An 18233-nucleotide genomic window follows, 5' to 3' on the forward strand; every position below is an offset into this window, starting at 1 on the left:
TCATTTAATATAGGTAGTTCACAGGATATACTCAGTGTGTAATTTTCTCTGTGATTTTTAGTCACCATATATCTCTTGAATTCCCTGTTTGTGCTGCTACACTGCACAGGGGGTTCTTGTCAGGTATTGTGCTGCTGATATTGTACTGGGTTGTCCTGCATTGAGCTTTCGGATATGTCAGCTACAAAGGGCAATGGTGCTGGGGCTGATCCCACATTGCATGGTGGTGACGCTGCAGACACATTTGAGGAAAACATAGCAGCTGAGGGTTCAGGTTCTGGGGGATCCTTACCCACAAGTGGGACTGTAGCAACGGGGGTTCAAAATGACCCACCTTAGGCTACCTTTTCCACGCTATTGAATACGCTGGTAACTAGATTAACGCCCCCTATGGGACCTCCTGTGCCGGTACAACCGCTTATGGTCCCCGCGGTTAACACGCCATGGGCAGATCAACTGTCCGCTCAGTTACAGCAATTGAACTAATCACTGACTACTCAGAAGTCTAACCCTTGCACACCTAAGACCAAAGGGTCCTCTAAGCGGGCCATTACTTCCTCACAATCCACCAACATCCCAGACTCCTCGTCTGATGAGGATGGCATTTATACTGACCCCACAGATTCTGATCCCGACGCTTCTGATGGGGAATCTGTTTCACAGGTGGATGTTCCTGACTTGTTGGAGGCTATCAGGCTAATTCTTCAAATTACTGATGACCCGGAGCCTGATGCTGCCCCTAAGAAACCGGACAGGTTTAAACGTCAGAAAGTGGTTAAAAAAGTTTTACCTCATTTAGTTGACATACGTCAGGAGTCCTGGGAAAATCCAGGAAAGACATTCACGCCTCACAAGAAGATGCTGGCTCGCTAACCCCTCGCTTCGGAGATAAGTAAAAATTGGGAAACACCCCCGCCAGTGGATTCGCAGGTGGCGCGGCTGGTGGTATCCTCAGCTCCGCCGGTAACTACCGTCACGTCTCTGAAAGAACCGACGGATAAGCATGTGGAGGGTTGTTTAAAGGCGATTTACACCCTAACTGGTGCTGTGCATAGGCCCACCATTGCAGCAACATGGGCTGCAGAGGCTGTTGAAGCGTGGGCTCAGGAGCTGGAGGCGGAGTTGCCTTCCAACGCTTCTGATTATGCTAGACAATGTCTGTCTTATATTGTCACAGCTTCTCATTACATTAAGGAGACGGCTTCTGATGCCGGTATTCTGGCGGCCAAGGCTTCTACTACATCCATTTTGGCTCGCCGGATTCTCTGGTTATGGTCCTGGTCTGTGGATGTGGACTCTAAGAAAACCCTGGAGGTACTCCCTTTTAAGGGAGACATTCTTTTCGGAGAAGACCTCAACAAGATAGTGGCTGACTTGGCTTCTGCTAAAACAGCATGTCTGCCTAGTACTACTCCTTCGGTGCCGAAGGCAAGAGTACTCAATCTTGCTCCTTTCGTCCTTCAGGGATAGCAAAAGGTCAGGCATACCCGAAACAGGTTCGCACTTCCAAACCCAAACGGGCCTGGGCTGTCCGTCAGCCTGCTTCCAAAACTGACAAGTCTGCAGCATGATGGGGCGGGCCTCCCTCTGGGGGATCCCAGGGTGGGGGGCCGACTTCTAGGGTATACCCAGGAATGGTTGAAGACCACTTCCGATGCCTGGGTACAGGAAGTCGTCACTCGAGGTTACACCGTATCCTTCAAGAATCATCCCCCTCATCGATTTTGCCTGACCGCTGTCCCTTCGGATCAGGTGAAGGCAAAAACTCTTCATTCGGTGGTACAGTCCCTCCTGGACGCAGGAGTGGTAGTACAGGTGCCTCTGGCTCAGAGAGGCAAGGGGTACTATTCACCGCTGTTCCTAGTCCCGAAACCAAATAGGTCCTCCAGGCCCATTCTCAACCTCAAGTCCTTGAACAAATTTGTGAGGGTCTCCAAGTTTCGTATGGAAACTCTTCGCTCTATTGTTCTGGCCTTGGAACCTGGGGATTATATGATCTCCCTGGACATGCAGGATACTTACCTGCATATTCCCATTGCAGTGTCGCATCAGCAGTATCTGAGGTTTGCGGTTGCCAACCTCCATTACCAATTTCGGGCGTTACCTTTTTGTTTGACCACGGCTCCGCGAGTCTTCACCAAGGTCATGGCGGTAATGACGGATGTGCTCCGCCATCAAGGGGTCAGGATCCTACCGTACCTGGATGACTTGTTGATCCTTGCAAATACCCCAGAAATTCTCCTATGCCATCTGGATCTGACTATCCAGTTTTTGCAAGCCCACGGGTGGCTCATCAACTGGAAGAAATCTTCCTGGTCCCTGCTCAGAGCATGGTGCACCTGGGGGCGTTGTGGGACACTCACAACCAGCGGTTGTTCTTGTCTCAGGAGAAAGTCCTGAAGCTTCAGGACAGGATTCGATGCTTCCTATCTTGTCCGCAAGTGTCGATACATTCGGCAATGCAAGTGCTAGGTCTCATGGTGTCGGCTTTCGACATGGTGGAGTACGCTCAATTCCATTCCCGCCCTCTGCAGAAGCTGATTCTTGCCAAGTGGGATGGCCTGCCTCACCGGAACAGGTCTCAAATGATCTCCTTGTCTCCGGAGGTCTGTCGGTCACTGAGCTGGTGGCTTAGGACCAACGATTGAGCAGGGGTCGTCCCTTCTGGATCTCCAACTGGGTTCTTCTGACGACGGATGCCAGTCTGAGAGGTTGGGGCGCTGTGTTGGAGCAACACTCCCTTCTGGGTCGGTGGACCAAGAAGGAGTCTCTCCTCCCGATAAACATTCTGGAATTGCAGGCGGTGTTCAACTCATTGAACTTGGTCCAGCATTTAATACAGAACAGACCTGTTCAAGTACAGTCGGACATCACCACCACGGTGGCGTACATCAATCATCAAGGCGGCACTCAAAACCACATGGCAATGAGGGAAGTATCAAGGATTCTTCAGTGGGCAGAACGCCATCTGCCAGCCATATCGGCAGTGTTCATTCAGGGGGTCCTAAACTGGGAAGCGGACTTTCTCAGTCGTCAGGACGTACACGCCGGAGAATGGAGCCTCCATCCAGATGTGTTTCAACTCCTCGTGGACAAGTGGGGCCTTCCAGATGTGGACCTGATGGCATCTCGACACAATCACAAGGTTCCGGTCTTCGGAGCACGGACAAGGGATCCTCAAGCAGCGTTCGTGGACGCACTGGCAATTCCATGGAACTTTCGGCTGCCATACGTGTTCCCTCCGGTGTCACTCCTGCCCAGAGTAACATGGAAGTTCAAGCAAGAAGGAGGAATCCTACTTCTGATCGCTCCAGCGTGGCCCAGACGGCATTGGTTCTCAGACCTTCAGGGCCTCTCGATAGAGCGTCCCCTTCTACTTCCGCAGCGCCCAGATCTCCTCGTTCAGGGCCCGTGTATATCGGGATTTAGTCCGATTGGCTTTGACGGAGTGGCTCTTTAAGCTTCCGTCTTAAGGGCCAAAGGATTTTCTGAGGCGGTTATTCAAACCATGGTGAAGGCCCGGAAACCGGCTTCTGTTCGGATTTACCATAGGGTCTGGATTTCTTACTTTGCTTGGTGCGCATCTAACAATCATGACGCTTACAAGTTTAGGTACGGCCAAACTTTTGGCCTTACTACAACAGGGCCTGGACTTGGGCCTTCGTCTGGCCTCCATCAAGGTTCATATTTCTGCCTTGTCGGTTTGGTTCCAGAGAAAAATTGTAACTTTACCTTATGTTCATACATTTACTCAGGGTGTGTTGTGGATTCAACCTCCTTACGTCCCGCCGGTGGCTCCTTGGGACTTGTCGGTGGTTCTGGAGGCGTTGCAAGGGTCTCCGTTTGAGCCTCTTGAATCGGCAGACCTTAAGTGGCTTTCTCTTAAGGTGTTGTTTCTGCTGGCTATTGCCCCTGCCAAACGGGTGTCTGATTTGATTGCTTTGTCCTGTAAGTCACCATATCTGATATCTCACCGTGACCGGGCGGTTCTTAGAACACGTCCCGGGTACCTACCTAAGGTGGTGTTTTCTTTCCACCTTAATCAGGAGATTGTGGTTCCGGCCTTTGCCTCTCCTGAATTGTCTTCCAAAGAGCGGTCTTTGGATGTGGTACGGGCTCTCCATATCTATGTGAAGAGGACAGTTCCTATCAGGAAGTCGGATTCTCTCTTTGTACTGTTTGGTTTTCACAAACGTGGCTAGCCTGCTCACAAGCAGACCTTGGCCAGATGGATTAGAATGGTGATTGCACATGCTTATGTACAGGCTGGTCGTCCAGCTCCTGCTACTATTAAGGCCCATTCTACTCAGTCTGTTGGACCTTCTTGGGCGGCCCACCGTGGTGCGACCCTTGAACAATTGTGCAAGGCGGCTACGTGGTCCTTAGTGAACATGTTCATAAGGTTCTATGCCTTTGATACATCCGCCTCCCAGGATCCTTCCTTTGGATGCCGGGTTTTTGTGCCCGCTACAGTGCGTCCCCTCCCATAAGGAACTGCTTTAGGACATCCCCAATGTCATTGCCTGTGGAGCCCAGTGTACCCTACAGCAGAAAACGAGATTTATGGTAAGAACTTACCGTTGTTAAATCTCTTTCTGCGAGGTACACTGGGCTCCACAGGGCGCCCACGCTGACGCACTTAGCTTCTTTGGGTTGGTATGGCATTAGCCGCTGACACTTTCCCCTGTTGTGAGAATGTGGTGTATGTGGCTACTAACAGTTGTCGTCTCTTTTGCCTGCTACTGCATTGGACTGGTTAACAAAACTGAGCTCCTGTGCACGGAGGCGGGGTTATAGAGCAGGCGGCGCTATGCATTCTGGGAACAGTCAAAGCTTTGAGCCTGTTGGTGCCTCGGATCAAGATCCTACTCTACACCCCAATGTCATTCTCTGTGGAGCCCAGTGTACCTCGCAGAAAGAGATTTAACAACGGTAAGTTCTTACCATAAATCTCGTTTTTGTTTTTCATAATAAAAGAATAAAAATAATAAATTTACGATATGTCAATGGCGCGAGCAGGAGTGGTTTCCAAGTACACAGAACCCCCCACAACAAACACGCAGCCCAGTTTCAGCAGTTTCACAGAAAAGCAGCTCAAACACTTATCTCTGCACTTAAGGGGTTTCCTAGTGATCAGAACACTTCCTCCTCCATGGGATGCATGCCTTGTTAAAGTATTCACCTTCCTTTGCATTTTTCGTGTTTTATTGCCTCACAATCTGGAATTAAAATGGATTGTTTGAAGGTTTGCATCATTTCATTCACAAAACATGCCTACAACTTTGAAGATGTTTTTTATTTATTTTGAAGCAGACAACAAATAAGACAAAATAACAGAAAACTTCATCGTGCATAACTATTCACCCCCCTAAAGTCAGTACTTTGTAGAGCCACCTTTTGCAGCAATTACAGCTGCAAGTCGCTTTGGATAAGTCTCTATGGGATTTTTGCCCATTCCTCAAGGCAAAACTGCTCCAGCTCCTTCATGTTGGATGGTTTCCACTTGTAAACAGCAATCTTCACGTCTGACCACAGATTCTCAATTGGATTGAGATCTGGGCTTTGACTAGGCCATTCCAACACATTTAAATGTTTCCCCTTAAACCACTCAAGTGTTGCTTTAGCAGTATGCTTCGGGTCATTGTCCTGCTGGAAGGTGAACCTCCGTCCCAGTCTCAAATCACAGGCAGACTGAAACAGGTTTTGCTCAAGAATATCCCTGTATTTAGCACCATCCATCTTTCCTTCGACTCGAAACAGTTTCCCAGTCCCTGCTGCTGAAAAACATCCCCACAGCATGATACTGCCACCACGATGTTTCACTGCGGGGATGGTGTTCTAGGTGTGATGGGATGTGTTGGATTTGTGCCAGACATAGCATTTTCCTTGGTGGCCGAAAAGTAAAATTTTTGTCTCATCTGACCAGAGCACCTTCCTCTATACATTTGGGGAGTCGTCCACATGCCTTTTGGCAAACTCAAAACTTGCCTTCTTATTTTTAACACTAAGTAATGGCTTTTTTTCTGGCCACTCTTCCATAAAGGCCAGCTCTATTGAGAGTACGGCTTATTAAGGTCACATACGCAGATACACCAGTCTCTGCTGTGGAACTCTGCAGTTCTTTCAGGGTTACCTTTGGTCTCTGTGCTGCCTCTCTGATAATGCCCTACTTGCCTGGTCTGTGAGTTTTGGTGGCCGGCCCTCTCTTGGCAGGTTTATTCTGGTACCATGTTCTTTCCATTTGAAGATGATGGATTTGATGGTGCTCCGTGAGATCATCAAAGATTTTGATATTTTTTTATAAACCAAACCTGACTTGTACTTCTCAACAACTTTGTCCCTGACTTGTTTGGAGAGCTCCTTGGTCTTCATGGTGTGATGCCTCGTGCTTAGTGGTGTTGCAGCCTCGTCGGCCTTTCAGAAAAGGTGTGTTTATACTGACAGATCATGTGACACTTAGATTGCACACAGGTGGACTTAATTTCACTAATTATGTGACTTCTGAAGGTAATTGGTTGCACCAGAACTTTTAAGGGGCTTCATAGCAAAGAGGGTGAATACATATGCACATTCCAATTTTCAAATTTTTATTTATAAAAATTATTTTTTATATAAATTTTTCTCATTTCACTTCACCAACTTAGACTATTTTGTGCAGATCCATCAAATAAGATTCAGATGAAAAAAAAAATGAAATTACAGGTTGTAATGTAACAAAATAGGTAAAGAGCCAAGGGGGGTGAATACTTTAACAAGACACTGTATATTCACAATAGAAACTGTGCAAATTCTATATAAATGTTTACTGAGAATGTGTGTGTTTATGTATGTGTATGAGTACATATAAATAAATAAATATATATATATATATATATATATATAAATATAATTATTTATCATTTATTAACAGTTTCTTATATAGCGCAGCATATTCCGTTGCACTTTACAACTGGAGCAACATTAATATCACAAAACTGGGTAAAAGCAAGCAGACATAGAGGTAGAAAGGCCCTGCTCACAAGCTTACAATCTATAGGGATATAGGCTTAATACACAAGGGTAGGTGCTACCTGTTGCATAATGATCCTTCGAGATTGCAAAGGTTCTTTATGGGTTGTATGATATGGTCACTCAGTAATGTTGGACAAGGTTCAGGAGGATGTTAAAGTGAAGAAAGACAAAATATATGCGGTTATGTGTGGACTGTACAGAGGGGATGTAATTAGATAGGGAGGCATTTAAGGTTGTTAGCGGGTCTGGAAATTGATAAGCTTGCCTGAAGAGGAGAGTTTTCAGGGAACGCTTGAAGGTTTAGAGTTGGAGGGCATTCCACAGAGTGGGTGCAGCCTGAAAAAAGTTCTGTAATTTTTAGTGGAAGCAATTAATGCGTATCGATGAGAGACGCTGATCATGTGCAGAGCGGAGAGATCGAGAAGGGAGATATTTTGAGATGAGTGAAGAGATATATGTTGGTGCAGTTTGGTTAATAGCCTTCTATGTAAGTAAAAGTATTTTATACTAAATACAGTAGAATACCGGTAACCAATGGAGGGACTGACTGAGTGGATCCGCAGACGATGAACATCTAGCGATGAAAATTAGCCTCACAGCTGCGTTTAAAATGGATTGTAGTGGTGAGAGACTATTTTTAGGAAGACCAGTAAGGAGACTATTGCAATAATCAATGCAGGAGATAATGAGAGAGTGGATAAGACTTTTTGCAGTGTCTTGTGTAAGATGTGGTCGTATTTTGGATCTTTTTCTTAGATGTATGTAACATAATTATGAGACAGATTGAATGTGGGAAACAAAGGACAGTTAAGAGTCAAGAATGACACCTAGGCAGCGAGTTTGTGGGGTAGGGTTGATTGTTGAGTTATCAACAGTCATAGAGATATCAGGTTTGTAAATATTATTAACCGGTGAAAATATAATTAATTCTATTTTGGAAATATTAAGTTTGAGGTGGCGAGATGACATCTAAGATGAAATGGCAGAAAGGCATTCAGTGACACGGACCAATACAGATGGTGACAAATTTGGAGTGGATAGGTAGATTTGAGTATCATCCGCATACAGATTTTATTGTAATCTGAAAGAGCTCATTAGGTTGCCAAGAGATGTGGTATAGAGAAAAGGAGAGGACCTAAGACCACCTTGTGGTACTCAACTGATAGAGGTAGCGAAGAGGAGGTGGATTCAGAGAAACAAACACTGCAAGAGCGATTAGATAGGTACTGTAGGATGAGAACCAGGAAAGGTCTGTGTCCTGAAGACCTAGGGATTCTAGTGTTTGTATGAGAAGAGTGTGGTCAGCAGTGTCAAAAGCAGTAGAGAGATCAAGGAGAATAAGATGTGAGTAATGGCCTTTAGATTTAGCAGTGACCAGATTCACTACCTTAGTCAGTGCTGTCTCTGTGGAATCATCTGCACAGTTTGCAAACAAAAAAGAATTTCAGGTAAATTATTATATTATAGAAAGCATATAGGAATTTTGTTTCCATGGCACAGTATGTTGTTAGTTTGAAAAGTACAGCATGCTGTGCACACAAAAGCTGACACACCTATTGTGTAGTATGACTCATTATTTTTATCTCTAATAGCCACAAAGGAGCACAAGACAGGACAGAAGTAACAGGAATTACAGGGTTTTTTTGGGGGTTGGGATACATAGGTCTTCTCGACAATCATCAGTTCATCCTAGCATGCAGTGGTTCATTTATTGAAATTCTGTTTGTTCTGTTGTGTGGTCATATAATGATATGCTACAGCTGGAGGGCCGCAGTTTGGACATGCCTGCTTTAGACTATTGCACGTGTAAGATAATGCTTCTGTCTTACTTTTATTTAAGGGATGTGCGCCATGTTGACTGGGTAAAGTCATACCTGAGTATTTGGAATGAGCTGCAAGCATACATTAAGGAATATCATACGACTGGGACTACATGGGGTAATACAGTAAGTATATTCCTAATTGCTATAACACTTGTTTTTCATTTAATTTGTCTGCTTTCCATTGCTAACTTTTTTAGTATGTAATGATGTTTTACACAACAGAAGTTAAGCATGCTTTACATTTACTCAAATCTGTCATTTCAGATTTAATATCAAAATATCTGTATTAAAAAGCTAAATAATGAACATTATTTCTCTTACGTCCCAGAGGATGCTGGGGACTCCGTAAGGACCATGGGGAATAGACGGGCTCCACAGGAGACATGGGCACTAAAAAGAACTTTAGGTATGGGTGTGCACTGGCTCCTCCCTCTATGCCCCTCCTCCAGACCTCAGTTTAATACTGTGCCCAGAGGAGACTAGGTGCACTACAGGAAGCTCTCCTGAACTTCCTGAAAAGAAAGTATTTTGTTAGGTTTTTTATTTTCAGGGAGCCTGCTGGCAACAGACTCCTTGCATCATGGGACTGAGGAGAGAGAAGCAGACCTACTTAAATGCTAGGCTCTGCTTCTTAGGCTACTGGACACCATTAGCTCCAGAGGGAGTCAGAACGCAGGTCTCCCCTAGCGGTTCTTCCCGGAGCTGCGCCGCCATCCTCCTTGCAGAGCCGGAAGATAGAAGCCGGGTGAGTATAGGAAGGCAGAAGACTTCAGAGGCGGCAGAAGACTTCAGATCTTCACACAGAACACACACAGTGCACACTGTTGGGTGCAGGGCGCGGGGGGCGCCCTGGGCAGCAATGTATTCCTCTAGGACTGGCTGTAAGTAAATATACACTTATTTGTGTGCTTTGGTATCCCCGCCAGTTTGTTCAAAGAGCGGGACCAAAGCCCGCCACTGAGGGGCGGTGCTTCTCCCTCAGCACTCACCAGCGCCATTTTCTCCACAAGCACACGCTGAGAAGCTGGCTCCCCGGACTCTCACCTGCTGATCACCGGTGACAGAGGGTTTTAAAGAAGGGGGGGGCACATCATTTGGCGCAGTGAATATACAAATAGCGCTGTATCTGGGTAATTTTTTTGTCCAGGGTTATTGGCGCTGGGTGTGTGCTGGCATACTCTCTCTCTGTCTCTCCAAAGGGCCTTGTGGGGAAACTGTCCTCCAGATAGTCTTCCCTGAGTGTGAGGTGTGTCAGTACGTGCGTGTCGGCATGTCTGAAGCGGAAGGCTCTCCTAGGGATGAGGTGGAGCGCATGAGTGTGGTGTCTCCGTCTGCAACGCCGACACATAACTGGATGGAAATGTGGAATTTTTAAATGCAAATGTGAATTTATTGCACAAACGTTTGGACAAAGCAGAGTCCAGGGACAGTACAGAGGGTCATACCCTGCCTTTCCCTATGTCACAGGGGCCTTCGGGGTCTCAAAAACGCCCACTTTCTCCGGTAGTTGACACTGATATCGACACAGATTCCGAATCCAGTATCGATTATGATGATGCGAGGTTGCTGCCAAAATTGGCAAAGAGTATTCATTATATGATTATTGCTATAAAGGATGTGCTGCATATTATAGATGACCCCGCGGTGCCTAATCCTAAGATCCACATGTTTAAAGAAAAGAAGCCTGAGGTTACTTTTCCACCTTCTTTTGAATTAAATGAGTTATTTGAAAGTGCTTGGGAAACTCCAGACAAGAAACTGCAGATTCCCAAAAGGATTCTTATGGCGTATCCTTTCCCGATCAAGGACAGGATACGGTGGGAATCCTCCCCAAGGGTGGACAAGGCGTTGACGCGCCTTTCCAAAAAGGTGGCGCTGCCGTCTCAGGATACCGCTAGCCCTCAGGGATCCTGCGGATCGTAAGCAGGAAACTACCCTGAAGTCAATTTACACTCATACCGGTACCTTACTCAGACGGGCAATAGCGTCGGCCTGGGTTTGTAGCGCTGTTATAGCGTGGACAGATACCTTATCTACTGATATGGATACAATGGATAAGGAAACTATTTTATTGACCCTGGGCCATATTAAGGATGCGGTCCTTTATATGAGAGAGGCTCAGAGGGATGTAGGCATACTGGGGTCCAGAGCGAATGCTATGGCGATTTCTGCCAGGCGAGCACTGTGGACCCGACAGTGGACGGGTGATGCCGATTCAAAACGGCATATGGAGGTTTTACCTTACAAGGGTGAGGAATTGTTTGGGGAAGGTCTCGCAGACCTGGTTTCCACGGCTACTGCAGGTAAATCAACTTTTTTACCTTATGTTTCCTCACAGCCTAAGAAAGCGCCACATTATCAGATGCAGTCCTTTCGGTCGCATAAATCCAAGAGAGCTCGGGGATCTTCCTTTCTTGACAGAGGTAAGGGCAAGGGGAAAAAGCTGCCAACTACAGCCAGTTCCCAGGAACAAAGGTCCTCCACGGCTTCTACTAAATCCACCGCATGACGCTGGGGCTCCGCGGGAGGAGTCCGCTCCTGTGGGGGCACGTCTTCATCTGTTCAGCCAGGTCTGGGTTCTCTCTCTGGTGGATCCCTGGGCAATAGACATTGTTTCCCAGGGGTACAAGCTGGAATTCGAAGAGGTGCCTCCTCGCCTGTTTTTCAAATCGGCACTGCCGACTTCTTCCCCAGAGAGGGAGGTAGTTCTGGCAGCAATTCAAATGTTGTGCCTTCAACAAGTGATGGTCAAAGTTCCCCCGCTTCAGCAGGGGATGGGCTATTACTCAACCCTGTTTGTGGTCCCGAAACCGGACTGTTCGGTCAGACCCATTCTGAATTTAAAATCCTTAAACCTATACTTGAGGAGGTTCAAGTTCAAGATGGAATCGCTCAGAGCGGTCATCGCAAGTCTGGAAGGGGGAGATTATATGATGTCCCTGGACATAAAGGATGCATACCTTCATGTCCCCATTTATCAACCTCATCAGGCGTTCCTGAGATTTGTGGTGCAGGATTGTCATTACCAATTTCAGACGTTGCCGTTTGGGCTTTCCACGGCCCCGAGGATTTTTACCAAATTAATGGCAGAGATGATGGTGCTCCTGCGCAAGCAGGGTGTCACAATTATCCCATACTTGGACGATCTCCTGATAAAAGCGAGAACGAGAGAACGATTGATGGACAGCGTATCACTCTCCCTGAGGGTGTTGCAACAACACGGTTGGATCCTAAACCTACCAAAGTCACAGTTAGTTCCAACGACTCGATTGCCTTTCTTAGGCATGATTCTGGACACGGAACAAAAGAGGGTTTTTCTTCCAAAAGAAAAGGCCCAGGAACTTCAGAGATTGGTCAAGGACCTGTTGAAGCCAGACAGGGTGTCGGTACATCACTGCACTCGAGTGCTGGGAAAAATGGTGGCGTCTTACGAGGCCATTCCATTCAGCAGGTTCCATGCGAGGACTTTTCAGTGGGACCTTCTGAACAAGTGGTCCGGGTCACATCTACAGATTCATCAGATGATCCGCCTGTCCCCCAGGGCCAGGGTGTCTCTCCTGTGGTGGCTGCAGAGTACTCACCTTCTAGAGGGTCGCAGGTTCGGCATCCAGGACTGGGTTCTGGTGACCACGGACGCGAGCCTCCGAGGATGGGGAGCAGTCACACAGGGAAGAAACTTCCAAGGTCTGTGGTCAAGCCAGGAGGCTTGTCTACACATCAACATTCTGGAATTAAGGGCCATATACAACGGCCTTCGTCAGGCGCAGACCTTACTTCAAGGTCTACCGGTTCTAATTCAGTCAGACAACATCACAGCAGTGGCTCATGTAAACCGCCAAGGCGGCACAAGGAGCAGAGTGACAATGGCAGAAGCCTCAAAGATTCTTCGATGGGCGGAGAGTCATGTAAGCGCTCTGACAGCAGTCTTCATTCCGGCAGCGGACAACTGGGAAGCAGACTTCCTCAGCAGACACGATCTGCATCCAGGAGAGTGGGGACTTCATCAGGAAGTCTTCGCAGAGATTGCAAGTCAGTGGGGACTGCCTCAAATAGACATGATGGCTTCACGTCTCAACAAGAAACTTCCGAGATATTGCGCCAGGTCAAGGGACCCTCAGGCGGTCGCAGTGGACGCACTGGTGACACCGTGGGTGTTTCAGTCGGTCTATGTGTTCCCTCCTCTTCCTCTCATTTCAAAAATACTGAGAATCATAAGACGAAGAGGGGTTCAGGCAATTCTCATTGTTCCAGATTGGCCTCGAAGGGCCTGGTATCCGGATCTGCAGGAAATGCTCGCAGAAGATCCGTGGCCTCTTCCTCTCAGGGAAGACCTGTTACAACAAGGGCCCTGTTTGTTCCAGGACTTACCGCGACTACGTTTGACGGCATGGCGGTTGAACGCAGGATCCTAGCGGAGAAGGGCATTCCAGAGGAAGTCATTCCTACTCTGATTAAGGCTAGGAAGGAGGTGACATCGAAACATTATCACCGTATCTGGAGGAAGTATGTGTCTTGGTGTGAAGCCAAGACTGCTCCTCCGGAAGAATTCCATCTGGGCCGTTTTCTCCACTTCCTGCAAATTGGAGTGAATTTGGGCCTAAAGTTAGGCTCCATTAAGGTTCAGATTTCGTCCCTATCCATTTTCTTTCAAAAAGAATTGGCTTCTCTTCCGGAAGGCCAGACTTTCGTGAAGGGGGTGCTGCATATCCAGCCTCCTTTTGTACCTGCGGTGGCACCATGGGACCTTAACGTGGTGTTACGGTTTCTTAAGTCTCACTGGTTTGAACCACTTCAAACAGTTGAGTTGAAGTATCTCACTTGGAAAGTGGTCATGTTATTGGCATTTGCTTTGGCGCGCCGAGTGTCGGAGTTGGCGGCTTTGTCTCACAAAAGCCCTTATCTGATTTTCCATGTGGATAGAGCTGAGTTGCGGACTCGTCCTCAATTTTTGCCTAAGGTGGTTTCTTCTTTTCATATGAACCAACCTATTGTGGTGCCTGTGGCTACAAGGGACGTGGAGGATTCCGAGTCCCTGGATGTGGTCAGGGCATTGAAAATTTATGTGGCCAGAACGGCTCGGGTTAGGAAAACAGAGGCTCTGTTTATCCTGTATGCAGCCAACAAGGTTGGCGCTCCTGCGTCTAAGCAGACTATTGCTCGCTGGATCTGTGACACGATTCAGCAGGCTCATTCTACGGCTGGATTGCCGTTACCGAATTCGGTTAAGGCCCATTCCACTAGGAAGGTGGGCTCTTCTTGGGCGGCTGCCCGGGGCGTCTCGGCATTACAACTTTGCCGGGTTCAAACACTTTTGCAAAATTCTACAAGTTTGATACCCTGGCTGATGAGGACCTAATGTTTGCTCATTCGGTGCTGCAGAGTCATCCGCACTCTCCCGCCCGTTTGGGAGCTTTGGTATAATCCCCATGGTCCTTACGGAGTCCCCAGCATCCTCTAGGACGTAAGAGAAAATAAGATTTTAAACCTACCGGTAAATCTTTTTCTCGTAGTCCGTAGAGGATGCTGGGCGCCCGTCCCAGTGCGGACAACATCCTGCAAGACTTGTATATAGTTGTTGCTTACATAAGGGTTATATTTTTCAGTTGGATCAGTTTTGGACTGATACTGGTTTGGTTTCATACTGTTGACTGGTTCGTATCTCCCATGTTTTATGGTGTGAATGGTGTGGCTGGTATGAATCTTGCCCTTGGATTTACAAAATCCTTTCCTCGTACTGTCCGTCTCCTCTGGGCACAGTTTCTCTAACTGAGGTCTGGAGGAGGGGCATAGAGGGAGGAGCCAGTGCACACCCATACCTAAAGTTCTTTTTAGTGCCCATGTCTCCTGTGGAGCCCGTCTATTCCCCATGGTCCTTACGGAGTCCCCAGCATCCTCTACGGACTACGAGAAAAAGATTTATCGGTAGGTTTAAAATCTTATTATTACTGAGGTGTTCATCATTAAATAAATCTTTCCAGCTTCCCTACATTATTCTGGGGCAGTAAAGTTGGCTCGTGTGATTGGCTTACCGCAGTGGTTCCCAAACATTTTTAAATCACGGCGCCCTAGAGCATCAGAATTCTTTTTACGGTACCCCTAGGCCAAAAGTTTATTATTGAGAAATCTAGAAAGAAATATTAAATTAAGTCAGTTGCGTTTATATGTCATCCTTAGGTTCAGTTGTGTGGTGAGGGACTGGATTTGCTTCTGTTCATCCACATATTTTATGATTGACAACCACCAGCACTGGTTTTGCCTATCACATTGACCATAAATAATTTGAATTGGTCCTGAAATACCAATCCAAAGCATCCCGACAAGTGCCCTGAGGCACCCCAGGGTGTCTAAGCACACAGTTTAAGAACCACTGGATCACACTCTAGTATGTAACAGAATTGCTCTGAGTGTACAGCACATCAACTTTGCAGGTTCATAGCATACCACCTAACAAGACCCTCTCCAGGAGGGACAGAATGCTTTGCTCCTGGACTTCCCTCTTACTCTATGATTGCCATCACCTGTGCTGAAACACCTTTCTTATCCATTAACTTTTATACAACAGGTGCCAGTAATCATAAACTAAGAGAAAAGTCCAGAAGCAGAGAATTTTGTCCCTCCTGGAGAGGGTCATGTTGGGAGGTATGTTCATAGGCTACACAAGGACATTGCCATTGATGATACTTGCCTACCTGACCCTCTCCATGAGGGAGAAAATGCTCTGTTCCTGACTTTCCTGGTAATGTATGATTGCCATCACCTGTGGTGAGCTAGATAATTGATAAGAAAGGTGTTTCACCACAGGTGATGGCAATCATACATTACCAGGAAAGTCCAGGAACAGAGCATTTTCTCCCTCATGGAGAGGGTCAGGTAGGTAAGTATGCATTGATGTTAGTGATGAGCGGGTTCGGTTTTACTCGGTTTTACTCGGTTCTCAAAACGGCATCTTATTGGCTCACGGATGTCACGTGTTTTGGATAGCCAATAAGATGCCGTTTTGAGAACCGAGTAAAACCGAGTAAAACCGAACCTCGCTCATCTCTAATTGATGTAACATATATAAATGGCATGCAGTGTTTTATCAGTTAAGCACTTTTTCTATTCCTAAAGCTGTACAACAAGAGATAATGCAGGTTGTCACATTACATGTGTTAAGTTTGGAGTATTTGCTTATTCTTCGTATTGCTTTGTGTGAATGTATGTGAGTGATTATGTTAGGATTGTCTTCTGTTATCAGATTGTTGCTCAGTGGTATTTTGCAGTCTTTCCTGAACCTGTACAAACTCTGTGGTCTTGAAAAATAAAATTTCATACAAACCTCAGTGGATTTAGACAAAAGTCTACATCCTTTGCTTTCCTCCAACACTCAGCCACTAAGAAAGGCAGGTACTTTCTGTTAGAAGGAGTAGCAACAATACTCTGCCTAATGCAGGCAAATTAAGTGCAATGTTAATTCCAAGAGGTATACTGAAAAACCTCCATATAAAAAGCTCTCTGCCAACATCTACTAATGCGTAGTAATAGAGCTCTGAGTCTGCAGTTACTTACTATAGGTTTCCGAGGAGTATCAGGACAACAACATGCTATTTTTATGTTCATTTACTTAATAAACACAGATTTTTATGTTTTTAATAAAGCCGCAAACGCCAATCAGCAAACCGGAAAACATACAGTAAACTAACAACAAAGACAAAGAAGAGAAAGAAGGAACCACATAAAATAATAAACTGTAGAATATAGGATGTACAAAGGAGGATTCACAGAGCGCTTTACCACACTCCTTCCATTTATTAATTTATACTGTATGTCCAGTAACCTGATGTTAGAAAACCTTCTATGTCAGTTCATTAATTCCGCATGACACACTAGTCTCAGATTTACACCTCTGCCATCTGTGACGTTTGTTGCTTTGTCCTATTCTCTAACACTCATCTAATCTTTCATGCCCACAGACCAACCATGTCATTCACATAAAAGTAGGTGGACAAATACTTTTGATTTAGGACCTGGCCAGGCCGTCAAAGCATCCAACCATGGTAATAAGTGTTTATAAAGATAAAATAACAAAAACTTTGGGCGCATGCAGCTAATGCGGCCTGGTGTGGTTGAAAACATATATTAAAGCTTTGCCCATGCCATTTCTCGTGTGTTTAGTTTTGTACTGGGATGATTCAGCAATTTCCTCTGAATAGGCAGGATAGTGGTTTCATATGTAAATGTATATTGCTTTCCCTTCTGAGTGCCGATATCCCCATATTTGTAGCTGTTATTACCAAGATCTTTCTGCCCCTCACATCTGTCTCAGTCATGTTACAAATTTAGGCCCTGACTCAGTTACACGCAAAGTTGCCGCATCTGCGCATGTTGTGTCTGTCCCCCCTGTAGTGCACATGGTTTTGCCCGGCTGCTGACAAGTTTGTTGCCGCAATCAACTCTGAATTAGGCCCTATATCTGTACATTTAGTGAGGTGTAGTCGTGGTGTAAAGGAGAAAGTGTGATTCCTGATTAGTAAAAAAAAAACAAATACCAAACACTGAGCAACATCACCAAACAGGTAATTTCAACTTTAAACTTGTCATTTATTTTGTACTGTCTGGACATGGCTACTAATAACAGATACACAAACAAAATTTTTAAAACTATGTGTGCAAATGCTAGGAGCTTAGGAGACAAAATTCCAGAGCTAATTGCGATAATGACAAGGGGTAACCGGGATATTGTGGCAATTATAGAGTCATGGTGCAATGAGAATCATGACTGGGACATAGCTATACCAGGATACAATTTATTTAGGAAGAATAGGAGGAGGGGTAGCAATGTATGTGAAAAAAAAGCATAATTGCTACTTTAATACAAAAAATTTAAGACAAAACTGAGGCCCTAGAAACATTACTGGTAAAGAGGGCGAACTAGAAATACTTGCAGCAAGCAAACCGTATGATATTATAGGCATTACTGAAACTTGGTGGGACGAATTTCATGATTGGACAGTCAATCTAGAGGGCTATACACTGTTTAGGAGAGACAGACTAAATAAAAAGGGTGGAGGGGTGTGTCTTTACGTAAAGCCGTTTTTAAAACCTGATATACGGGAAGATATTCAGGAGGGGACTGTAGACACTGTCGAGACATTATGGGTAGAAATTGCATGCGGGGAAAAAGGAATAAAAAAGTTAGTATTGGGTGTATGCTATAGGCCGCCTGGTATTAACGTATCTGAGGAGGAATTGTTACTAAAGCAAATTGAAAGAGCAGCAGGAGTAGGAGACATAGAAGTGATGGGAGATTTTAACTATCCAGAGATAAACTGGAAAATTTATTCATGTGATACTGCTAGGGGCAATATGTTTTTAAACACACTTAATGATAACTACTTAGTTCAACTAATTGAGGAACCA

The 18233-nt window shown here is 45.8% G+C and overlaps 1 protein-coding gene across 3 annotated transcripts in view; it reads left to right on the forward strand.

The window, feature by feature from the left end:
* The window catches only part of CAP2 (cyclase associated actin cytoskeleton regulatory protein 2), a 335178-nt gene that overhangs the window by 255262 nt on the left and 61683 nt on the right, over nucleotides 1-18233 (forward strand). For all 3 annotated transcript variants that reach the window (XM_063923215.1, XM_063923216.1, XM_063923214.1), the window contains one exon: nucleotides 8852-8957. In XM_063923215.1, the coding sequence (XP_063779285.1) occupies nucleotides 8852-8957 (106 nt within the window). The remainder of the gene's footprint in view (nucleotides 1-8851; nucleotides 8958-18233) is intronic.

The sequence above is a fragment of the Pseudophryne corroboree genome, chromosome 5, assembly GCF_028390025.1.
Source record: "Pseudophryne corroboree isolate aPseCor3 chromosome 5, aPseCor3.hap2, whole genome shotgun sequence".
Taxonomy (NCBI): Eukaryota; Metazoa; Chordata; class Amphibia; order Anura; family Myobatrachidae; genus Pseudophryne; species Pseudophryne corroboree.